The 25,894-nt window shown below is 37.7% G+C and overlaps 1 protein-coding gene across 7 annotated transcripts in view; it reads left to right on the top strand.

Annotated features, from left to right (window-relative positions):
* Nucleotides 1-25,894, top strand: part of ATF7IP (activating transcription factor 7 interacting protein) — a 112,391-nt gene that overhangs the window by 65,282 nt on the left and 21,215 nt on the right. For 2 of the 7 annotated variants that reach the window (XM_075499127.1, XM_075499108.1), the window contains 9 exons: nucleotides 2,966-3,052; nucleotides 7,467-7,612; nucleotides 8,819-8,956; nucleotides 10,825-10,890; nucleotides 11,596-11,669; nucleotides 12,190-12,278; nucleotides 13,587-14,225; nucleotides 15,525-15,592; nucleotides 17,044-18,986. In XM_075499127.1, coding sequence (XP_075355242.1) covers nucleotides 2,966-3,052; nucleotides 7,467-7,612; nucleotides 8,819-8,956; nucleotides 10,825-10,890; nucleotides 11,596-11,669; nucleotides 12,190-12,278; nucleotides 13,587-14,225; nucleotides 15,525-15,592; nucleotides 17,044-18,486 — 2,750 coding nt within the window. In that variant the 3' untranslated portion in view covers nucleotides 18,487-18,986. Of the gene's footprint in view, nucleotides 1-2,965; nucleotides 3,053-7,466; nucleotides 7,613-8,818; nucleotides 8,957-10,824; nucleotides 10,891-11,595; nucleotides 11,670-12,189; nucleotides 12,279-13,586; nucleotides 14,226-15,524; nucleotides 15,593-17,043; nucleotides 19,004-25,894 lie in introns of those variants that run through there. The other 5 variants (XM_075499129.1, XM_075499130.1, XM_075499128.1 and 2 more) reach the window with 4 other exon arrangements.

Consider the following 25,894-nt stretch of genomic DNA (forward strand, 5'->3'; position numbering starts at 1 on the left):
GGGGTGTGTGTGTGATAGGCAGGAGAAGTTGTGACCAAATAATAGAGTAGTTCAGGTTGGGAGGGACCTCAAGAGGTCTCTAGTCCAGTCTCCTGCTCAAAGTAGGGTCAAGTAGGGTCAGCTGTGAGCTTAGACAAGGTAGCTCAGTACTTTATCCAGTTAAGTCTTGAAAACTTCTACTGATGAAGGCTGGACGACCTCTCTGGGCAACCTGTTCCAATGGCTCTCTTCACATTGGAAATGTTTTTCTTTCTGTCATTTAGAATCTCTTGTTTCTGCTTACACATGTTGTCTTTTATCCTTTGCCATGCCCCTTTGCAATGAGTCTGGCTCCATCTTCTCAAAAGCCACCTTATAGGTATTGCAAAGCTGGTTTTAAGTCCCCATTAAGCTTTGTCTTCTCCATGCTGAACAAGCCCAGCTCCTTCAGCCTCTCTTACAGGTCGTGTTCCCTAGCCCCTTAGCAGTCTCTTGCTCCTTACCGAGAGATGGCATAATGAGTGTCAAGTAAAGGGCAATAACCACTTCCTATGATGTACTGGCTCTGTTCCTGTAAATGCAGCTGAGGGTGCCATGGACCTCCTTTGCTGCGAGGGCACGCTGTTGGTTCATGCTTTGCTTGCTGTCTATGCAAGTCCTCAAAGCAGAGCTGCTCCCCAGCCATGCGGGCCCTAGCCTGTGTCATTGCAAGGGTTCTCCCTTCCCAGGTACAGAACTCTTGTATTTGTCCTTGTTGAATATCATAAAGCATTTGTCATCCCATTTCTCTAGCTTGTCTAGGTCATGATGATTCCTTTGAAAATATATGACTCTATGATTTCTTCCTAAACAAAAAGAGTCAAATCCTTTCATGTTTCATGGGAAAAGTCTATTTCTGTTTTATAATAACTTTTGGGTAAAGTTTGATCAAGGATTCACTACTTAGAAAGGCTACACTTTTGTACTTTCTTGTGATTGCTGTCTGTACACATCAGTTCTAGCCAATCTATAAGGAGAATGTTGTGATTACAGGATTATGGAATAGTGAGAGTATGACTGTGCAGTCTGGAGTAACTTGCAAATACTGTTCAGATGCTCTTAGGCTTACTCATTATTTTTATTTCCATTTGTAGGTATATTTTGGCAGAACTGACATCCAAATATGCATCCAGTCAGTTACTAAGCAGGTCTAAATGCTTGCAGCTGTAGAAATTATTAAAAGGTATTTTCAACTGTTTAGTGACAGGCAAACACCTAGTAAAAAAAAAAAAACCCACACACATTTGTATTCAGATCCACAACAAACAGTGTGACTTATTAAGGTGACCGTGTGATAAATATGGTGATAACTTAATGATATCATCGAACTATTATTTTTTTTTTAAAGGATTGCATTCATTGCTTCTGCCTGTCTAGCATCAGGATAACAAGATTGCAGCTTATCAGTGAAAAATAAGCTGATAACCAGTTGTAAAATTATCTCCATATTACGGTTCGAACCTTCTTAACTAGAGAGGCATAACCTTCTTAACTAGTTGGGCATCATGTTTAAACCACTTTTAGTTAAATGAGCTAAATTTGTTCACCAAGTGATGGAAGTTTGTAAGGAAGGGACTTCCTCGTCCCTTAAATTACTTTGTTCTCTACATAAACTCAAAAAGCTCAGTTTTGAAACTTGTAACATGATATTTTAAGGACATTCTAGGTAAGTGTATCTTTCCATGGGATATTTGTATCTTTCAGTTGAATATTAAAATCTGTAAATTGTGGAAAAAGTACTCTTGAACTTAATGACTCTCCTTTAGATTCTTAGATAAATGAGTCCTATTTTATTGATAACAATTAAATACATGAAGCTTATCTATAAGTCTTACAAAGCAGGTGGCACTGGCACTATGCAATTTTATTACCTTAAAAATAAATCAGGTTGGTTTTGAAGAATTTATGTGGTATGAATATTATTTCTTACATAAATTAACAAAATGAAAAAATCTAATAATTCCAGTTTTTTGTTTTCTGATGCCTTCCTTTTTCTGATTTATTAGGCAACTTATTTTAAATCATTCAAATGTTCTTCATAATACAAGTAAAATTTAGTGTTAAGAGAACATCAAGCATATCTTTGCAGGCAGAACTTTCTCTAAAAAAGTAAACTGCTGTAATAACAAAATGGAAATAGGAAATTGGAGAAGTGTACAGATCAAGATGTGTGTAACAGTGCTGACTTGTTCTGTTATATTCTGGATAGATTTTACTGTAATCTTAAAAGTAATAGTTTTTTGTTGTATCTAGTAAGTACAGGAGGTGGCAAATACAGCCTGTATTAAAAACATAACGGAAGTTCATGAAACATATAATAAAAGTTTTCAGGAAGCGTTAGCATTTTTCATTTTAACCTATGTGCATTTGGGGGTGTTATTTCAGATTTTTCTTCATTTAAGAATTTCCTAAACTGTATGTTTTTAAATGACTAGTCTTAAATTGTGATACTTTCTATTAGGAAGAAACTTTAAATGAAAATTCATATTTGTTAAGAAAAGAAGAATCTAGGCCTTTTTTACTGTAAAGATGATGAGTGAATTTGCCACTTGTAAATAACTAGAGAAACGTATTAGTATTTTGTTACTGAAATTTTTATACTTTTTTCCTTGGTGAAAAATAAACTCAAATAATTCAGTGAGAACTTTAGCTACATTAAAAGTACATCGTTTCATTTCAGAGGTAACTTTGAGGCATTCTGTTGATTTTAAAGCTAAGCAAATCCAGAAGTGAATCTTACTGTGTTGTATGGTAGTTCAAATTTTTGCTCTGAAGGTATCCTCTAATTTTTTTCATCTCTGCATTCCCTCTGTGTCATACTTATTTCTCTTGCCTTCCCCACCATGTTTTTTTGTAAGTATTCTAAGTTCGCCAGGCAAAATATGACTCTATGAGACTTTTCTAGGTCAGCATAAGTAACACATGGGGTCTTTTCTTCTGTTTGTAGAAGAGGTGGAAGAGGAGAGAAGAAAGGAGAGTGAGGATAAAGAAGGAGAAGAGGCCCACAAAGAAGAGGAGAAACACACAGAGAGAAGTACGTAATGTTAAAACTATTATGCTTCACTGGTGGCACGTGTTAGAAACAGAGAATCGTTGAGGTTGGAAGGGACCTTTGCAGTTTATCTAGTCCAAACCCCCTGCTCAAAACCAGGTCAGCTAGAGCAGTTTGCTCAGAACCATGTCCAGACAGGTTTTGAGTATCTCCGCAGATGGAGACTCTACAACCTTCCAGTGTTCCACTTCCAGTGTTTGACCACCCTCACAGTAAAAAAGTTTTAATGTGTTTGAATGGAATTTCCTGTATTTCAATTCGCATCCATTTCTGTTGTCCTTTCCCTGCTACTCACTAAGAGTCTTGCTCTGTCTTTTTCACTCTCCACCCATCAGGTAATTTATACACATTACAAAATCTCTCCTAATCGCCTTCTCCAGTTGAACAATGCCAGCTGTCATTTCCTCACATGACAGATGCTCCAGTCCATAAAACACCTGGGTGGCCCTACACTGAACTCTCTCCAGTATGCTCATGTCTTTCTTGTGTTTAGAAGCCCAGAACTGGACACAAGACTCGAGGTTCAGTCTCACAGCGCTGTTTAGAGGGGAATAATTACCTCCATCGACCTGCTGGTGATACTTTTCCTCAGGCAGCCAAGGATGTTGTTGGCCGCCTTTGCCAACAGGGCACATTGCTGCCTCATGTTCAACTTGATGTGCATGAAGACCACCAGGGCCTTTTCTCGAAGCTGTTACCCAGCCAGTCAGTTCCCAGCCTGTACTAGTACATGGGTTTATTCCTGCCCAAGTGTAGGACTTTGCATTTCCTTTTGTAGAACTTCATGAGGTTCCTGTTTGCCTGTTTCTCCAGCTTGTCAAGGTGACTCTGAATGGCAGCATAACCATCTAGTGTAGCAACCACTCCTTGCGGTTTTGTATAATCTGCAAATGCTGAGGCTGCCCTCTGTCCCCATTATCTAGGTCATTAATGAAGATGTTAGTGTTGGTACAAGTATCATCCACTGGTGTAAGTTAGTAGTGACGAGCTCCAACTGGACTTTGTGCCACTAGTCACAGCTCTTGGAGCCCAACAGTTGAGCCAGTCCATTCATCTAGGCCACACATCATGAGTTTGTCTCTGAGGATGTTTTGGGTGTCAAAAGCAGTACTAAAGACAAGATAAACAGCATCCACTGCTCTCCCTTCATCCACCAAACCAGTTGTCTCATCAAGAAGGTTATCAGGCTGATGAAGCATGATTTCCCCTTGATAAATCCATTCTGATAATTCCCCATCACCACCTTCTTAATATGTTTAGAGATGATTTCTAGACTTGCTCCATCACGTTCCCAGGGATTGAGGTGAGGCTGACTATCCTGTAATTCCCTGGGTCCTTCTTGCCCTTCGTGAAGATTAGAAGGAAGCAAATGGCACTCCTGTCCTCAGGAACCTTCTGCTATTGCCACAACCTTTCAGAGGTTGAGAGTGGCCTTGCAGTCATCTCAGCCAGCTCCTTCAGCACTCGTGAGTGCATCTCTCTGGTTTGCATGGACTTACATATGTCCAGTTTTTTAAAATGTTAACACTCCTCCGCTGAGAGCAAGTCTGCCTTTGCTCCAGACTGTCCCACTGGTCTCAGGGAGCTGCCATTGCTGAAGGCAAGTCTTGTCATTAAAGTCGGAGGCAAAGAAGGCATTGAGTGCCTGGGCTTTTTCTGTGTCCTTTGTCATTTGCTCCCCTGCCTCATTCAGCAGGGGAGACGTATTTTCCCTAGTTTTCCTTTTGCTGCTGGTATACTGGTAAAAGCCCTTCTTGTTGCCCCTCATGTCCTTCACTTGATTCAGCTTAAGGTGAGCTTTGGCTTTCCTAACCCCATTCCCACCCACACAGTGCCTTTATCTTTCTCATAGGTCATCTGTCCCTAGCAGATAGGGGCTTCCGCCCCCTGCAGGCAGGGAGTCACTTGCTGCTAATATGTCGTGCTGCTGCATGGCTCAGGCTTAGCCAGTTCAGCCATTTCACTGGGCACAACTCCCAGCACCATATCTGCTATGAAGGCACTGAACCAAATCTGTCATTGTCCTGTACATCTGCAGGCAGAGCGGGAGCTGCTGTCCTGGTGCTTCCAGCCTTTGTCATCATGGGAGTCTCTGTTTCCCATCGGGATAAGTTCAGGCTCTGACTGTACCTCCTTTGGTACAGCTGGGGGTTGCAGTTCTTGAGGCTGCAGGATCTTGGAGTATATCCAGTCAATCTGTTTCTCATCATTTCTGATGCTGTGCCATCCCCTGACCACCTCCCATAGCTCCTTTAACTTGGCAACACAGCTCTCCCACTAGTTTGCACCTTCTGTAGCCAAGAAGCTCATCTCCCTCTGCCATAGCCTCAGCGAGAATGGGAGGCCCTAGATAATCCCTGCAGCCCAAGACTTGCAAAGCCCTATCTTCCCCCAAAATAGGTCAATCTGGGTGGAGGCTCTGACATTACTGGGAGAGTTGTTCCAGTGGCTGCTGGAGACCACACCATGTGGCACATCACCACCATTACTGAGTGCAGGGACCCCCATTCTGTGCACCCCACTGTACAAAGTCCTACGTTTGTTATCTGCTCTCTCGGAGCTACGCTCTAGGCCCAGCAGTAATACAGGCCTCTCCCTAGTACCTGCTGAAAAGGGTGTTTGAGCCTCCATACGGAATCAGCTGGAACATAAGCACAAAGCACCCTTTGATCAAGAACAGCTGATGCAGTTCATTAGAAGCTGCTAGAGTTCCTAGGAGTTACAGCCTCCTTTAGATATGCTTTCCACTAGTAGCAAGCACCCTGAAGCTCTTCAGAGAGAATCTAGCTGCAGTAAAATTGGATGTAGCATCTGCTTCAGAACAAATTACCTGAACATTAAACATGTTCTGTTAAATATATAAGTAGCTCTTGCATGCTACAAACTATTTCTTGCACTATTCAGTGGTTAGGCTTTTTCTAAAGAGGCTGACTGGGAGTAGGGAAGAGTTGTATGGAAGATCCTAATAAACTTGTCTCCACTAGTGTGGGAATAGTGTTCTAACCAAATTTTTTTTTTTTTTTTTTTTAATTTTATTTCTACAAGTTTTTCTGGTGGATGGAAGCAAGCTGGAGATGTAGCTCTTTTTTTTTTTTTTTTTTTTTTTTTCTTCCCCCCTCTTCATTTTCCACTGTTTATTGTCATTCTGGAAAAAAAAATTATAAATGTCTAAGGTATGAGTTTTTATTGCTTGCAAATGTTCAGCATTCTGCAAATGCTTATGAAGAGCCTTATAAAACACCCTATAGGGCCCTATAAAACACCTAAAATTTGAGGACCAGCACTTTCACAAACTTTTAAAAATAACCTAGGTTGTCATGCAGATTTTAAAATAATACCTTTTAATAATTTTTAGTAATTAGTGCATTTTTAGTGCAACTCCAAAAAAAAAAAAATCGGAAACCATCAGAAAATCACATCAGACTGAAACTATCAGAATTCTAACCATAAAAAAAATCAGACTATAAGAAATTTGTGAAGTTAGAAATGTGACTCACAGAGTGCAAGTAATACAAGTGAAGAAAAAATGGCAGTGGAAAGTATTTGTTATGCTGTTTCAGTCTCCAATGAATGTTCATTGATGGACTACTAATTCTCTTTCTGTATCATCCTCGGGTTTGGGGTGGAGGGGTTGGGGGCTATGGTCTTTGGTGTTTTGATGGTAGTTAGGTACCCACAGTATGCTGCGTAGCTTGCCTTCCTGATAATTTACCTAGGCTTGCTTTATATGTGGATCTCTAGAGGATACAGTGCTAGGAGCTGGAAGAGTGAATGAGATCTCTTTGGTTCTTTTGTGCTTCATAGCTGTAATGAAAATTACTTTTATAATACAGCTCTGTTTTGAACCTGTTCTTCTGTTAGATTTTTACTTTCCTTCTTACGCGAGAAGTAGGAAGAAGGTTTGAATGTTTTTTCAGTCAGGGATTGGAGGTACAGGTTAAAACTTCATGGCAGGTAGGAAGGAAGTTCATTGCTCACACAGGCAGAATGAGATGTAGTTTTATTTGGCTGGAATCCTGAGAAGAGGATTTGTTTTTCAGAAGAGGGTTTTGTTTTGCTTCTCAGAAGCCATGTTTCGTTATAGGGTGGTGCTGATAGGAGCAGGAAGAACTGGAGGCAAGTTCTGGAGAAGGGAATGGGGGTACTAGAGCCATTTTGCATTTAGGGCTGTGGTTTGGTGATTCACAAAGCAGGGCAGCAATGTACAGAGACCAAAAGGACTGTTGTTCTGCTTTGATGTCTTCAAACATCTTGTTTTTCCAAAAGCATTCTTACTGGTTTGGGATGAAAAAGCTTAAACTGGGGACAAATGAAACTTCATAATAATCATGGTATTCTGCAGATACCTGGTTTTTTTCAAAGGTTCCTCACGAGCAGTTGTATCTAATTGTTCCAGGTGAAGTGTCAAGGAGAAAGCGTTCCAAATCTGAGGACATGGACAGTGTTCATTCTAAACGTCGTCGGTACATGGGAGAAGATTATGAAGCAGAACTCCAAGTAAAAATTACAGCCAGAAGAGATGTTGACCAAAAATTACAAAAGGTAGAATGGAGGTGCAGGATGAAGATGCAAACACACACCTGTCACTTGTCTTACCATCTTTGAATTAGCTATCCTTTCCCATGCACTCCCTGCCCCCCTCAAACACTTTCTCTTTTTTGTGGTTGAAAATTGGACATAATTCAAATAACAAAGGTGGCTTAATTCATATGAAGTCCTATATATCCCTACTTTTAAGAAGAGACCAAATATCACTTGAAAACTGTGCTGCAAGAGTTATAGTTGAAATGCGTTCAATATTTAAACTCTTAAGTCTCATGTGGCTATAGATGGAGAATCTTAGCAAAGGAGGTATTTCAGTGTGGTAAAGGTTTATATGTGGTGCGCTTTATTGTGTGCCTAGCTTTAAAGAACGTCTGTCTCCAAACAAGAGTGCAATCACCATAGCATTTTGCAGAGTTTTATAGAGCTGTTAATTGCCTGATTGCACCATTGGCATGTAAAGAAAGCTATGGTCTTGAAAAAAAAAATATACTGTGCCCTTCTTCCATTAGTTAGTTAGCTAATGTGTGGTGTACCTTCGTTAACATAGGATGCAGAAAACTCAACCATGTTTGCTTGTTTATTTTTGTTTCCTAAGGAGAATTTTTGCACTGCAATAGGTGTAGGAGGGAGAAAAGATTTAGACAATAAGTGTAACAAGTAAATGTTGCGGAAATCAGTCTGTTCTTTTTTCCATTTTTAGCTTCTGCAAGAAAAGCAACACAGGGCATTTCTGCTAGGGGAAAATGCATCTCAGAAATAAAGTTTTGTTGAATGTCTTTAGTTTCTGTTCTTTGAATGCCGGTGTCCCTCTCAAGAACAGAAAAGTAAGAGGAAAAATTAATTTGTGTAAACACAGCAGTTTATGAAAATATCTTCTGTTGTTAAGGTTCTTTTTATATGTAATAAGGTTTTATACACTTATCATACTACAATGAAATTAATTTATTGAATTAATGGCAAAGAGGGACCATTTGTATTTGCCAAAATAGATGTAGAAACTTTTCTTAGCTGTGCAACCACATGCTTATTGGTGACTACAGATTTATTTGATTGACAGGGCACAACCATTGTCATTGTTCTGTTTGTAGCAGGATACTTGTTAAGAGTTGAGAATATTTTTATAGATGGTCTCCCAAATTCTGGGATTACATTGTTTGTTTTTTTTGTTTGTTTGTTTTGTTTTGTTTTTAAATAATTACGCAGGTTATCCAGAGACTGTTAGAAGAAAAACTTACTGCTTTACAGTGTGCTGTATTTGACAAGACTCTGGCAGACTTGAAAACCCGAATAGAGAAAGTAGAATGTAACAAGAGGCATAAAACTGTGCTTACGGAACTACAGGTGAGTGTTTGTGTGTTGAACTGCATACTAGAGTCAAATTTAAAAACAAGTTCCTTAACATCTAGTAGTAAGTCTCCTGTATTTGTCAGTAGGGAAGCCATTTTGACTCCACAAAGGGAAGGGGATGGGAGGAGCGGTAAATACTAATGTTACTTTTGAGTTGTAAAATTCTATTTCCCTACTCAGAAAGAAGAAAACAACCAATTAATCGTTAAAAAACCCCAAAGCAAATCTTCCTTCTGGCAAACTGATTCATTAGCTGTTAGTAAAGAGCTTTTCCACTCTTCTGTTCCATGTAGATACTCTTCACATAAATGTTAAGTATGAAAATATCTAATGCCTCTATGAAGCCAGAACTTTTCTTAAAAATGGAAAAGTGCAGAAAGGAGAGGACAATAGCACTGGACTTCGTAGAATGTTCAGTCAAATAAAAGTCACATGATACTTACCCGTGTTATTTCTCCAGAAACTAAATAATTATGTTTTAGCAAGGAAACAAATAGCTAGTGTTGAATGCAGTATGCTTTCTTGCATTCTTTATAGAAATGATGTACATAGTGGTGAGATGAGGAACATCACAAAAACCAAAGAATTTTTAAGTGACAAGACAATTAAAAGCTTATGTCATAACAAATTCAAACAATAAGGCCATTTTAGTTTTAACACAAAAAAAAGTATGGAGTTTGCCAGACCAGTTTGTACTACATAACTCTTCCCCCTCGCCGCCCCAGACATTTTATGTTGACTTTTTGTTAAGTGCTAAGACATTTTCAGTATACTTGTTTATTAGTGTCTTTAGCCATCAACTACAGTGTCAAATTAATAACATCGTATAAGGCTGTGAATGTGTTGATGTTAATATACTTGCAATCTAAGCTTACATGGTTTTATTATGCAAGGTGCTCCAAAAGACCTCTACACTGTAAAAGACAACAGAAATTGAAATATAAGTGTAACTAAAGGCAGACTATAATTGTAGCCTGTCAATGTTGCTTTGTAAACATGTGAAAGAGGTGAGGTTTCTAAATGGACCAGCTCCTTTTAGGTAAGAAGTTCTGAAATCATGGTATATGAAACTCGCTGATTTTTTAAAAACTTCCATTCTTCTAGTGCTAACCTAGTGTTTTCAGGAGTTTGTAAAAAGAATTTAACTCTTCTTGGGGGGAGGGAGAAAAAAAGTACCTGCTTAGAACAAGTGGCACAGCTACTGCATCCAAAATAAGTCAGCCATCACAACTGCAACCTAGACAGGGTAAATTAGGATCTCGTAATGCTGAGGTAATTACAGAAGAAATGGTGACCAAATAGTATATTGAGGAAAGCACAAGAAGTAAAAGACAAGATGTAAGAATGGTGCTTAAGAAGATAATGAACCTGACACCCGAACATCAAATAGAGTAGAACAAAGCTGACAGTAAGGTGTGTGTGACATGTAGTGTATCAGTGAGAGGGAGAAGTAGGCTAAATGGGGGAAGAGTTGGTAATGTGAAAGGCAAAAAGGGGTGCATTTTTCAATATGGTTCGTACATAAGGCATTAAAACAGTCAAATGCTTTCAGTTGCTTTCATTCATGCAGAATATTGCATGAACCTCTGCAAGATGGATTCTGCTTGTGCAATTGTGAATAGGAAGGAAAATAATTCAAGTTGTCTGTAAGATACCTTGATTGTGATACACGTGTGTATCTCTCTGCTGCTCTGAAGTAATATAGTTGTACTGTATTTCAAGGAAGAGTAATTTCCCCTGAGGTGAAGATAGCCTTTGACTTGATGTCTTTAATTATGTATCTTTTAGTTTTTATAATTTCTTTGATGGTTCTTGGGGAGGATATTTATGGGTTTGTTTGTTTTCATCTTCTTCCCATTTAGGCTAAAATTGCTAGATTGACAAAGCGGTTTGGAGCAGCCAGGGAGGACTTGAAGAAAAGACAGGAAGTAAGAACTAGATTTGTTATATTTGTTTTTCTGACTTAGCCTAAACCTTGTGTTGAAAAATAAAGAAATTTTATATGCAGAAAGATGTGATCTGGTTGTTCAATGGTGTTCACAAAGTATGTTTGTCTTGTTTGGTTAAAGGCAGTGATACCAAAGAATAGTCTTTTTAACATCTGTTATGTAATTCTGGTTTGTACAGAAGGTTCTTTAGGCATTATTAGTGTGAAAGCACCTTAAACTGTGTTTAAGTAAATCTAATTTACTTCAATATGAATACTACAGAGTAAATAAGAGTGAATCCCAGTACCTTGATTTTGGGGGTGGAAGGGGGAGAGGGAAGGAATAGATCCAAACAATAGTATTTCTCTGTGTCTAGAATGAATATTTTGGATTAATTACTGCGAAGGAATAGAAGCTAAAAGTCCATTAACGTTCAAGAAGAAATTTTGATTCTCATGCTATAAAAGCCTGAAGGCAAGAGACTTATAAAAAGGGAGGATGTAGGAGAGTGAGGCAAGTAGGATCACAGACTTTTTGGGGGTTTGTAAAACATGTCAAGTTCCCCTGCAGTGTTGGCTTCAGAAAATGTGTATATCTCACAGAAGTGAATGAATATGAAATACAATGAAAGCATAAGTTTGCAAGCTGACTTATGGTGGTTTTGTTATGGCTTCTCTCTCTTGCTCTCACTCTCTCTCTCTTTAGAATTCACCAAATGCACCTCTGTCTCCAGGGAAAGCAGCAAGTGACACTGCAAACACAAACAATGCAACATATCGGTAAGCAAACCACATCACTGTGACCATGTTAAAATTTGCAATAGGACACTTGAGATACCTAACATAATGGATAATCACTGTATTTTCTTTTTTTAATGAAAGTGCTCTTCCTTTTCCTTCATTGCTCTTCAATTGTAAAATTCGATTTTCTTTCACAGAAGTCACAAATGGACAGTATTGAATCCATTCTTAGGTAAACTGAGATGAGTGTTGTTTCAGCAGTTAAAAAATAATGGATAAAAATGGAAGTTTAATTTCAAGGAAGGGAAAATTGTCATGGTGAAAGGCAAACTTAGTGCAACCGCTTGAAAATGTACAAATAATTCTGCATTATTTTTTTTTTTTTTTTAGTAGGGGAATATCCAAAGTTAATTTGCATGGGGAGCAGAAGATAAATGGGTTTAGAAAATCTCAATGAAAAGAATAGCTGTGAAATAAGAGTTTTTTTCATCATTGTACTGTCCATAATTATACCTGGTGCAGCTCATTGAGAAATGCTAACTGAAACTTCATTCCATAGAAATGCTGGCACAGTGAGGCAGATGCTGGAGTCAAAGAGGAATGTAGGCGAGAGCACACCAGCAACTTTTCAAGCCCCTGTGAATGCAGGTAAGAAACTGCCTATGGACTATAAACACACTTCTTACAAGTTTTATTGCTCTCGATTAAATACGTAACTAACTGAACAGAGCAAAACTGGGTTTTATGGGTGTTTTGGTTTTTTTTCTGACATCAAAAATCATTATTTTTAGTTCCCTACCACATTGCCAGTTTATATTTGTGTAGTGTGCTTACCTGGTAAGGGAAAAAATTGTTGATTTGGCCAACCAGAAGTTGTGGGTAAATTAGACGCTCCGGCAGACTGCTTGCTGGGTATGGCAGCGCAGCAAAACTTGCAGTCTCTCAGCTGCCGAGAATTGAAACACATGGCACTCGGGTCATATCATGCTGCTATCTTCCACTTTAACTAATGGCTACAGAAGTTGAGTGGGGAACTGCAGGAAGTCATAAGCCCCATTTCTTAAGGGAATCAAGTTGAAAAATGGAATTCCTAGATTAGAATTTTATAGGGAATGTAGAATCAAAACCAGCATTAATTACATTCATTGTAGTCACACAACCTTGGTTTTAAAAAAAGTTTGCCTAATATTGAATGCTGAATCTTTTCCACAGAATCATCTCATAGTAGGCATATACTGGCTTTCTGTAGTGTATTATGCTCAGGATCTTTAGATTTAATTGTGAAGTTTTGTGGCATAAAAGCGAGTATCTTCTCTGACACGTTAATCCTTGGTTTCAGTAGAACGTTCTCGATATAAGGTCCTACCTATACAAAGCAAGTTAGTCATAACTGACTTAGTTTTTCTTTTCTTGTGTTTTCTGAAGGACCAGTTGTTCTACCATTTCTGTAACGAGTGTTTAAAATGCTGTGTTTCATGTGTTTTCAACAGTTAAATCTTGGAGCTTTCTTCAAGCCTGTTTGTGTCACAATTCTTTGTATATCTTAATTTTTTGCCATTTTTATATAGTTCTTTCAAAGAGAAATACAGTATTGACTGTATCTTTAGGCCATTGAATATCAGAGTGTACAACAGAAAAAGAGTATAGCCTTTCTTCGCAAAAAGTTAATCATATACCACATTTTTCATAGAATAATAGAATGGTTTGGGTTGGAAGGGACCTTTAAAGATCATCTAGTCCAACCACCCTGCCATGGGCCAGGACATCTTTCACTAGATCAGGTTGCTCTAAGCCCTGACTTCGAACACTTACAATGATAGGGCATTCATAACTTCTCCGGACAACCTGTTCCAATGTTTCACCACCTTCATCGTAAATCGTTTCTGTTTGTTGTGTTAAGAGTGAAACTTCCCACTTGGTTCAAATACTTAATTTTTTTTTTTTTTTTGGGTGTAGTGCCAGCTTCCAGTCTTGCTGCTCCTCCGACAGTTGTCAGTGCACATCCTAAGCCTCAGACTCCAGTGACCTCCACCAGCTCTTTGACAACAACAGTTCTTCCCACATCTAACACAGCTACAGTTGTAGGCACTAACCAAGTGCCCAGTGGCAGCACTCAGTCAGTGTCTGTCTCATTGCAGTCTTTGCCCGTAATCTTGCATGTACCTGTTGCAGTGTCATCCCAGCCTCAGCTCCTGCAAGGCCACACAGGGACTTTGGTCACTAACCAACAGTCAGGCAACGTTGAATTTATATCTGTACAAAGCTCTTCTACAGTTGGTAGCCTTACCAAAACTACAGTGTCTTTGGCATCAACTAACCCAACTAAACCAAATAACAGCCCATCTGTGCCCAGTCCTGGTATTCAAAGGAACTCTCCAGCCAGTGCTGGGTCAATAGGCACAACGTTGGCAGTACAGGCTGTTTCTACCGCACATCCTGTTGCCCAGGCCACAAGGACTTCTTTGCCCACAGTGGGTGCTTCAGGACTTTATAATGCTACCAGCAGTCGAGCCCCCCTACAGATGAAGATTCCCCTCTCTGCATTTAGTAGTACAGCTCCTATTGAACCACCCACCGTTACAGCACCCAGAGTTGGTAAGTTATGCTTGAATGTTGGCACTGGGAAAGGAAGATAGTTGTCAAAGGGAAACACAAAACTCCACTCCTGTGGAAATTTGTTTGCTAGTGTATTTTACTGAGATGTTTTTTCTGAGTTGCCTTTCTGTTGAAATTGTCGAGATTAAAATTATCTCTGTCACAGGTGTGTTTCAGCCATTGTTGAAAATCATCTCTCCTTAGAAGGAGTCAGTAGTGTGGCTCTGTAAGCTTTGTTTTATTTAGAACTTGATTTAAATCATTCCTAGCATGAAATCAGAAACTCCTATTCTGCCATTAACAACTTGGTATTTATTTTTAATACAGCCTCTTAAAATAATCTGGCTGCCTTTCTAAGCAAAGACATACTGAAAGGAAAGTATAATCATTAACAATTTTCACAACACTTAAAAGTAAACAAAATGGGGGAAAAACACAACTGAATACTAACCCAGTTCCCAAGAAGTACATTTATTGTATTTAAAATAAAGTCTCTGAACACATTGAATGTTCCAATACAGTATCTAGATTAACTGTTTTAAAATACTTTCTCTCTATCTTTGGCCATGCCATGATGATTCTCTGCACTTCTGATTTTACATACCTTGATACTTTTTTTCGAAGAGGTCCTCAAGATTCCTAAGGGAGTTGGAATGAGAGCAAGTTTCTCATTGGCACAATGTAATGTTAAAATGAACTCAGGCAGAGTTTGACATCAGAACTAGTTTTATTTCATTTTCCCATCTCTAAGTTACCTATGTTAAAATACATCTTACATAGGCTTGGACAGTTATATGCATGTATGGCTGAGCTTATAAAGATACTCAGTCTCCCTGCACAAATCATCTCAGTTTTTTGCAATCTGTTTAACCATCCATTGTTCAGTGAATTTTTTGTACAAAAATATTGAATAATTGTAATTTTTTCAGTTTAATATCTTGTGAGTTTACATACAGAGGGAGGAGAGGTTGGAGTTATTCTTTGTCCTCAGATAGGCAAGGGAATTGTACATGAAATATTTTTGAATACTCTGTCAGACTTTCAAGGAAGGAAACGTACTGCTTCTAGGCTGGAAAGTGCCATTTTGTTTTTTCTGTATCTTCTGTTCCCTCTGAAAAATGGTAGTAATCAAGCTTGAATACTTAAAATTGAAAATTAGGGCTGAAAAATATTAAATGTGTCCACATACTGAATGTTTAGTGCCAAACAACTTCGAATATTGCCTCCAAATTTGTGTAGTGGATAGCAGTATTTAGTACTGATTAGATACTGCAAATGAACAATTTCTTGACCCCTCAGAAAACCAGACAAGCAGGCCACCAACAGATACTTCGGCAAACAAGCGAACTGCTGAGGGAACAACACAGGTAGGTTGTTGATTTTGTTTCTATATAAAATTCTAAAGTTACAATCCACAGGAGAAAAGTTCTTTACCTTTATTGCTCGTAATGAAACAATTTTAGTTTCTTTTTTGTGCCATCCTTTCTAGTTTCTGTCCATTTGTATTTTTCTTCTTCTGATCCAGAGTATTACTTGGAGCATGAGCTTCTGATAATCTTTTCAGAAGTTTTCTGATGGGGTTTGTGTAAGTAGATGAGTTAGTAATTCAGGAACACACTAAAAAACATGTCTGATAAAACAGAGCTAACATACAAAAGCAAACCCTGCCCAGTTTTTGTCTGAAGGGCTTGAACTTAAAGCTACAAATATTTTGTAAATTATTGCAGTACTCTCATTTCCACACTAATCCAGAAGTTAATAAGTATTGGGGTTCTAATATTTCACTGCCATATGTCATAGGAAAAAAAAAAAAAGGAAAAGAAACTTTCTTCAGGAATAACTACTTCATGATAAAGGAGAACTTGCAGTACTTCTGGATTCCTTGTTTAAGATTTGTTGAACTTGCTTTGAAAATTTAAAGGTTGACATTAAGCTATTTATAATTATTTGTAATTAATTTTATTTCTGCATACAGATATTTCATAAAGTACCTCATACTTACATTGGGAAGTAATTTTATTAAGGAGAATAAAATTAATTTCTTCTAGCCAAAATTTCCACATTTAATAGTGTTTCAAGGTACAGTTAAATCTGAATTGTATTTCAAAGCAAGAAGAAAATATATTGGACAAGATTCTGTTTTTTACCTGTCGCAGAAATAGTCTGGCAAAGATAACCAATATTATAAACTGTGCCTCACTCTACCTTTTTATTAAGGCATTTCATAAAGAATGGTTGTTTGGAACTTCATTTTTCAAAGATACCTGTGGATTATAGCTATTAAAACATTTGTCAGTACTTGATATGTAGGAAATTCAGTACCAGAATGGGTGACAGATGTACGGTTTTAAGATTTAATTTTCAATACAAGATGCATATTTTGGAATTTTTCTTCTTTGGTAGAGCCTGAAACCCGGAAAAGATTTTGGAAAAACAGATTGTGTGTGATAGTGGTATTTAGCAATGGAAGGTGAGCAAGGAGGGAAATAAAAGACACATGATGCTTTCCGGTTTTCAGTCTTCTGTTATAGTGTATGTTTCTAGGTTTGCTTTCAGTCAAATCAGTTAAAGCATGTGTAATGCCATGGTTAATAAAGAAGGACCTGATGCATTTTAATTGGCTAGTGAGGTATGGAATTGACATGCCATATCATTTGAAAAATCCAGTTAATGCCACCTGCTTTTTGTTATGTAAAATCCAAAATATTATGTATTACTCCGCACTTCACAGCTCTCAGAACAAAAAGTAGTTCGCTGTGTGCCGTATACCTGTGGCATATTTGATGGTACAACTTTGATCAATTGTTTCGAAAAGCAGTTGAAACAGGAAGAGACTTCATCAGAAAATAAAGAAGCGGTAGAAGCAGCACAGACGAATTTTAACTTCCCCGAGGATGTCCTCTTTGGCTTGGAGGAAGAGGAAGAGGATGCTAAGAGCATCAAAAACACCCACAAGCAGACTGGCTGGGCAGCTAACCTATTAAAACAATGGCTGGCCAAAAATGGCAAGGATCCTAGCTTTGAATTGGTTCCAGTAAGTGAACTCAATGATATCTTAAGAGAGTTTTATTACACAATAAGGAATCATGATGGAAATACCTACAGTGTGGCAAGCTACAAGTCAATGCGTGCTGGCTTAAACCGGCATCTCAAAATGCCACCTTATAATCGTCAGATTTGCTTAATGAAGGACAAAGAGTTTGCTGGTGCAAACATGGTATTTGTGAGCGTGCTGAAGATGCTGCGCATGCAGGGAAAGGATGAGACTCACCACCATCCTCCTATAGCTGTTGAGGACTTACGTAAGATTAAGCAGTCTGGTGTGCTGGGATTGCACAGTCCACTGGCACTTGTCAACAAGGTGTGGTTTGATTTGCAGTTGCATTTTGCCAAACGAGGGAGGGAAATTTTAAGAGATCTGGCTCCAGATGCTTTTGTGGTTGAGAAGGACAAGAACGGGCGTCGATATGCTATGTTTAGGTATCCTGGCAAAGGAAAAAATGGAGAAGATCCTCATAAAATGGGTAAAATGTACGATATGCCAGGGGACCCAAACTGTCCTGTTTTTTCCTTGGAGCTTTATTTGTCTAAGTTGCCGCCGGAGCCCCCTGCCTTTTACCTGCATCCTTTAAAGCTAACGTCAGAGCAAATGCAAGAACAGCCTGTCTGGTACAAAAGAGAACCGATGGGTGTGAACTACTTAGGTACCATGATGCCCAGGATAAGCGTGGCAGCCAGGCTCTCTCAACGGTATACCAATCATTCTCTCCGAACTACCACCATCCAGCTACTGTGTGAAGCAGGACTGGGGCCTAGAGAAATAATGGCAGTGACAGGCCATCGCTCCGAGTCTGCTATTAGACACTACTGGGGAGCTGCGGAAGTTCGCTACAGGGCTTGGTCAGATATAACGGAGAATAACACCCCCAGTTACCTATATAGCAAGACCCCAAATGAAGTGATAAAAGAATCACTATCTGGTGCCTCCACCTCTTCTATAAACCATGTTGTTCTAGAACAAAGCAAAATTTTATTCCCTAAGAAATCTGTGGTGCCACCTGGCACTAATTCTGTGACTTTAGTCCCTGAGGGACACCCAGCTCTGAATTCCAAAAGCCCTGTCCTGTTGAACCACAGTTCTTCCAAGGTGTTCCTCCCCAGGAACATGGCCAGTGGGAACCTAGCTGCCAGTCCCCTTCAAGGCTGTTGTAACGAACCTGTCTTTATAAAGCGTGTGATAAAACAAGAACCAATGACTTGATGCTTCTGTAATGGAACTGATTTCAAATAATTGCTAAAATGGAAAAATACCAGATTTGTGTTTTCACTTGGTCTACTAAGGAAATTTCTTACGGTCTAGTTCAGCAAGAAGTATCCTGTTCGTACTCCTGAAGTGAGCTATGGAACAGAAATTCAAACAGAGCAGGGCTTGGAGTTTGTATGACTTCCTGTGGCAGCTGGGACTCTTAAGTGGCTGAGCAGAGCTATTTTAAAAAAAAATGAAAGGGAGATACTGATTTCCACTTAGCTGAAGAGCTATGCTTTCTTCACTAAGTGCATGGCTTTTATATTTTGTGAAGAGTGTATTTATTATACCATTTTGTGCCTGGTGGCACTAATGTAGCATCTTACAAATCAACTACTTGATTACTGAAGAGCATGGAGAAAGTAGAAGCTGAATTAAATACACAGATACACTACAAATATATACATATGCATGAAAACACCTGGAATTGCTTGACCACTGTCACCCTCTCTGTTCAAATTGTTATTGGTCCTACCGGAGGATTGTGCCTTTTTTTTCTTTTTTTCTTTTTTTTTTTTAAAAATTCTTCTGAATTGATTTTCTCTGTGAGCTACAGATTTGTATTGCAGGTCTTTTCTTTTCCTATTTAATATTTCTGGCTAAGATTTCAGTCATTCTGTTCTCCGAAGGCACTGTTTGATACAAATGATATTAAAATTGGGATCTCTTCAGTTGTGCATGAAATGGGGAAAATGTTCTCAAAAGAGTCGAACAGGTTTGTTGCTTAAATGGCAAGTAATTAGAGTTGAAGTGTTGTCTCTGTATGTGCTTATCTTGTGAGAGGTTTTTTTTGTATTTCCTCTCACCTACCCCTTCCATTACATTTCAGATTGTCTTTGCAGTATAGTCAGTATAGTCTTTGTCAGTATAGCATAATTCACAAGAAGCACATCCTGTTTTTCCCCACGAAACTCTATCCAAATATTTTTTGTTTTAACTTCTTTAGATTAGTTCGCTAAAGTAAACTGATCCTATAATTACATTTTCCATAGGAGATTTTTACAGGTTAGAAATTCTCAGGATAGTGGATGTGAATTTGTCAGAGAAATGAAATTGTAGTTTAAAAAGCTCTTTAATGAAGAAAAACTACAAATTAGGAGGGCTAGTCAGAGTTCATTTTTAATGCATCACAGTCTAACTCATGGTTTGTCTCTGCTGTTCTATGCCATGGTTTTCATCAGAGATTCTGACAAATCAAGAGATCTTCCTGTAGATAAAAATGGAAAACTGGTCATCAGATCACAAATTATGGTAGGTCCACTTTGGAAGAAGAAACAGTGTAGCATTTAAAACTGTTTTCCATTGTATTAACTGAATGAAATGAGAATGGCTTCGTCCTTTTGAAATGCATGTGTATATGTGTGTACACACATGCGCCCACGCACACACGGTTTATCACACTAAGGACTTCACTGGAAGCGTTTATGTTGCTCAGCAGCGGACAAAATAGAGAAAAATCCCAGCTGAAATATCAAATTGATCATGATAAACTCTTAATTCTGTGGAGAACTTCCTTGCTGGGAAAGGCTTTCAGATATTGAATGATATTTATCACTTTGTTATAGTCTGAACAGAGGGCTTGATGCCTGAACTTTGGAGTTTTTATCTTGGCTGATAATGCTTACCTTTGTGTGGCCTTGGGTAGATTATTCATACTTACTGCATCAATTTTCCAAAGTGTAAGACCAGCACAGAGTGTTCCATTTTTCTGATGGATCATGTTAAAGATTAAAAGGTTTTGAAAGTGCTATATTCATCTTACGTATTGTGTTTACAGTCACTTTTATTTGCTGTTGTAATAATGATTGAGCTAGTTGATCAGATATAATTGTTAATATAAAAATTACTTCTGCACAATCCTGCACTTCCTTAGTTGCAGCATTAGCTTATGATATCAATGACTAGAGGAAGGAAATCCATGGATCCAGGATTATCATTTTGTCAAGCCTAGAGTAAATCAGATGGAAATGGTAAAGGAAGTAATCCTTTGTAATGGCTAGAAAGAAGAAAAATTGAAAAAACGAAGGGCAAACAGTTCTCAAAATATAGGAGAACTGTGCAGTAACTTATTCTAGGATATTTTAGAGTAACATAGATTTCCAAATTTTAAGGATTCATAGAAGTCATAATTCAGCCAGAGTAGCAAATTTAATTTCTTGTTTGAAAATATTTACTCTCAACTTTCACCAAGATGGGTACGTATTATTTTTTCCAAAAAAAAAAAAAATATTCCTATCTTCGTCTCAGGTAGTTGCTTGTTCCAGCATAGTGGCGTTGAACATTTATCCTGCAGAAACAAGAAAAGTATGTTGCCAGGAGATGATGCTTTTTTGTTCCCTCTTGCTGCATACTGTGGTCATACTGACCACATGCCCTGCTCTGATCCTAACTGCATCTAGGTAACTTACTGTAACAGCATATTGCTGATTGTTTCATTCCTTAACACAAATCTAGTTGGTGATTTAAATTGAAAAAGGGACTCTCTTGGCCAATCTGGGCATGTCTCTGATTCTTTTTAATTATCATTTGGCTTCTAACTTGCCTGCCATTCTGTTGGCTCATAATTGGATATTTTTGGCTTCTCATTTGTTGAATTCTAATTCTATTGGCACAACTATACAATGTCCTCTTACTACCTTCAGTTTGAACCTGATACTTCAAAGCTACTGACTGCAGTATTACTAGCTTTTTATTTTTGTATGGGAGAAATTTTTTTTTGAAAATGAGAAAAAGCATTCTTGGTTTGGGCTGGAAGTATTATTGCTTCACAAGAGCTGAAGTTGGTGTTCACTAAGCTTTCTGCTAATATTTGCATTAATTCTAATCAATAGAACGTATTTTTAACCTTCCAGAACTGAAAAAGCTTTCTTCTGTTCCCCCTCCCACCCAAGTGTTAAATGAATCTTTCCCACATGTATTTCCTTTCTAGAAAAGCTGAAGTAGGCAAACAGAATGAGTGTTTTGCTGCTTTTGTAAAGTCAACTTTGGCTACGTGTACAGTAATACGGGGAGCAGGGGTTCTTTTTTTAACTGTGAGATAAAATTTCTAGTCAATCCTGTTCATTGTAGTACAGGTTATGCTGTGTGAACATCATTAATTCTATCAAAATGGACATGAATTGGACTCCTCAGTGGCAGTATCAGCAGAGAAGCTCAAACAGCAGGATAACTGAGTGTTGTTTGTGGTTTGGTGGTTTTTTTTCCTTTCCATTATATTTCCATTATAGGTGAAGCACGTTAGTGAACCAACAGGTTAAGTGCAGTTTGTCTAAACTCAAATTTACACTTTGGCTCTAAACTTGATACAAAATTGTTAATCATCATTTAAAATTCACTTTTAAAATCTGAATATAAATAATATACTTTGAAAGAAATTTATAATCACTCTTTAATTTTCTAATTAGATCTTTTCCTAAAATATTTCATTTCAGTTGCATAAAAACAGTACTTAGCCTTAACCAAGTCAACTAATTTTTTAAATAATGGCTGCCATATCATTGATTAGATTCCATTCCCCTTGATGGAGATGACTCTGAAAACAGTGTGGAATGACTGGAACCTTATGTAATACATGCATATATTTAGTTTTGCATCTCATTTTCATAATGAAGCTTTGGTACTGGTGCTGTGCATCTAGAACTTGTGTTTTCTGTGCTTTTTCCTGTGTGGAAATCTCTGCTGTTACTTCAAGGAGTGCCCTAATTACTTTTTATAAAGTTGGCACAGTATCTTACAGTATGTTAATTTTTTTATTTTTTTACTGCCTATTTAAGTAATTAATCCCCACTGTAAGCTACTGTGATCTACAGTGCAGGAGATCTAGAAGGTAAATGTTCTTCACTATATGCACCTTCTCTGTGCCCCCTGAAGAGCTCCGTTGTGCACAGTGTCAAATACCTGAAGGCATTGGAAGGATGCTTTGAAATTGAATGTGTTCTTGGCTTTGTTGTGTTTTTAGTCTGGTACATCTCTCTTTGGTTATCCTGAACTATACAGTTTCTCAGTAGTTGCATACTGTTAGGTCAGTATAGTCAAAGTTTTCAGTAAGCAGCTTGGACATATGATTTTGCTGTACGACTGCTTCTCCTTTTTCAGCATTCCTCTGCCTCTTACTCCAAAAGGAATGGCCACAGGGATGTGGGAGGAGGCATCTTACTGTGTTTGTGTTAGTCTCTCAACTTCACCTTTCTCCTGTGTACACAGAAATTTAAGGGTTGTTATTCAGTCCTAGATATTTTACCAATGGCTGTTCCAGTGCCTCAGGTCCTAGAATTGCATTTCTGAAGACATGACAAGCACTTTTAATGTATTAGGGTAAATATTGTTGTTACAGAGGCAAAGGCATTTTTAATTATATAACAAATCTTTAGAATGGTTTTTAAGTATTTTATTATGAATCCCAGTTATAGATACAGGATTTATATATATTATATATAATATATAAATATAGCTATGGTATACTGAGGGAATCTATGAAAGCAGCTTTTTTTACGTTGTGACATAAAATAACTGAACAAATTTGAAAGGGGTTGGATGTGTTCAAAATGGCTGGCATAAAGTCAATCTGTTCATGAATGATTACATGATATTTACTAAAACCCCAGGTCAGGGGAATAGTCTTTTCTTCCCTGTTCCCCACTCCAGGTGCACCTTATCGTCTTACGGAGTAAATCTTTTTTCAGTCTAAATTTCATGTGTGCATTTCACCTTTTCAGCTAATACTAGTTTTTTTAAAAAAAAAAAAAAAAAATCCACCAGTGTCCTATCCATTTCCCATTGTTTCTGACATGCCTTGATTTGTTTGGTTGAACTACAGGTTAATTTAAGCTATTCTGCTGACTATTGGAAATTCATCTGGTAAAATGTTAATAAAGTACATTTATAACTCCTATCCCTTTACTTTGCAATGTGTAACAAACTTTGTGAATGTCTGTTGGGAAACAATGTGAACAAAGTGGATATGTCAGCTTACAATTCATAAGCAGCTATTAATTCTATATTGTTGAAGCATTATTGATGAATATGTTTCCTTGCATTTCATGGTTTTGTCACTGAAAATAAACATGCGTAACTATATATGTCAAATGGGATACTTGATTTTTGTCTCTGACCCTGGGGTTATGTTTGTGCTGTTTAAAATGCAACTAGCTCTCATCTGTGAGGTGGAACCTTTACCTGAGACTAGTTAGAAATCTAAATTATAAAAATGTTAGCAGGAGGACAGTTTAAAAGTCATACAAGAATTGATTCACTTGAATTTTGTTCCTTACAACAGCCACCCAATTCAGCTACGTTACGTCCTGTTGGGGATTTTTTAGATTATTTTTTTAATTCATTTTTAAAAATTATTTGTCTTTCCCTGAGACCATATCTGTGTTACCTAAGCCACCCCCAGTTACTGAGAGCAGCTTTCAGTAAGTAAATATCTTGTGTTTTGTAGACTCCAATTTGTCATTTTGGGCCAAAAAATTGAGAAGAATATTAAAACAATCTAACTGATGATGTTACTACATCAGACATGGATAACAGATTTTTAAAAGCTGCATTAAACTAATCTGAAAAGTACTATAAACAAAATATATGTACTGATTAATAAGATGATCTTCCATCATATAGATGGCTATCCCAGATAATACTGTTGGGAAACTGTCGGTGGGCTTTGGGGAAACAAGGTAGATGTTTCACCTTAAAAGAGTAAGAACCAGTAAAGAGATGTGTGTATGTGCATGCATGCATGTATGTGTTTATTATATACCCTTTTAACTGTTTGGTTAAGGAAAAACAAAATCACAGCAGCAGAGAAATACTTCAAGCATTGTGTCAAGTGTTCCTTTATGGTTTTTAGTTGGAATTATGATTGCTAGTGCCTAAAAACAGCATTTCTGGCAACCAGCCTCTCAGATGGCCTTCTTGATTTATGATTCTTATTAATAGGGGTAGCAGAGCCAATGTCTACTCTTTGCACCAAAGAAGTGAGAGGGTATATAATACATAGGGGTTTACTAAGACCAGTTACTCATTTTTTCCATGCTTGCATTGCTCTTGTTCTGTAGGAAGTGTTACACAGTACCGATTAAGGGCAAAGGGAACACAGCAATTTTGTAAATGCAATACGTAAAATGTTTGTTAATAGTGTTTGAGTATTATACAAGTATGCAGCCGCACACTATCAAAACATGTATTGCAGCCCTGTGAAATTTTGTTTGTGCAAACTGTGATCTCGGTAAACTGCTGAATTTATTTCATTATCATTTTCGGTTTTATCTTGGTAAGAGATGACAAATACATTTGGTACCTGGTCAAATAAATTTTCATGACAGCTTTGCAAGGCTGGAATAATTACTTCAATTTTGTGGGAATTACTGCATTGGAAAAAATAACTGTTAAGGAGTGATAAGTCTGACATTTGAAGCAGTTAGTGACTGAAATATGCTCAAAAATGTATTAAAAAAAATAATTTCCCCAGCTGCTTAGACTGTGCTTGAAATCTGTAGTTCTGTATATGGATGACTAAAAAAGTAATATGGGCCTTATAATTATGCATACAAACACAGTATCACCACCCTCCCCACACACCCCCCGTTCCCAGAACATATTTTTAACATCACTTCCCATAATTCGATATTGATTTTGCTATTATATAACGCCTTGGTGCATCATGTATGATTGCGGTGGTGTGATGCTTCATGGATTGTCTGTTTTACAACCCCCAGAATTTCTTCTGTTTTGTTACTGTAGAAACTGTTAATAATAAAATTGCACTGTGTCAGTGTGCCACACGTAAACTTCAGAATTTTGATCTTTACTGCCCTGGAATTAATTTTTATTTTGCACTGTAATTTTTTTTGTTGTTGCATTTTTTCCATTCATTTTTCACTTTTGCATGTTGAAATGTTCCTTCATGAAAAGCAGGTGGCATTACAATGAATAGTTTTGTTATCACTATGTGATGAACTGAACCGTGGCGTTATATAATACCAAAATCTTTTTGTAACATCATATATATGCTATATGAATAGAGAAGTGCATATTCAGAACTTTCTTCAAAATAGCAACATTTACCTTTTGATTTTTCATGTGGTACGATACATGTGCATGTTGGCCTGTGTATGTGTGTGGTTATATAAAATGATGTAACAGGTAACATTTTCTGTTCAATTTGTGTTTTGGAGATTTCTCTGCCAGTGTTGGAGTTTAGCCCCAGCTGGCAACTAAGCACCACACAGCTGCTTGCTCACTTCACCCCACCCCCCAGTGGGATGGGGGAAAGAATTGGAAGAGTAAAAGTGAGAACACTTGCGGGTTGACATAAGAACAGTTTAATAATTGAAATAAAATAATTTTTAAAATTGTAATGAAAAGG

Source organism: Mycteria americana, chromosome 1, assembly GCF_035582795.1.
Source record: "Mycteria americana isolate JAX WOST 10 ecotype Jacksonville Zoo and Gardens chromosome 1, USCA_MyAme_1.0, whole genome shotgun sequence".
In the NCBI taxonomy this organism is placed as follows: domain Eukaryota; kingdom Metazoa; phylum Chordata; class Aves; order Ciconiiformes; family Ciconiidae; genus Mycteria; species Mycteria americana.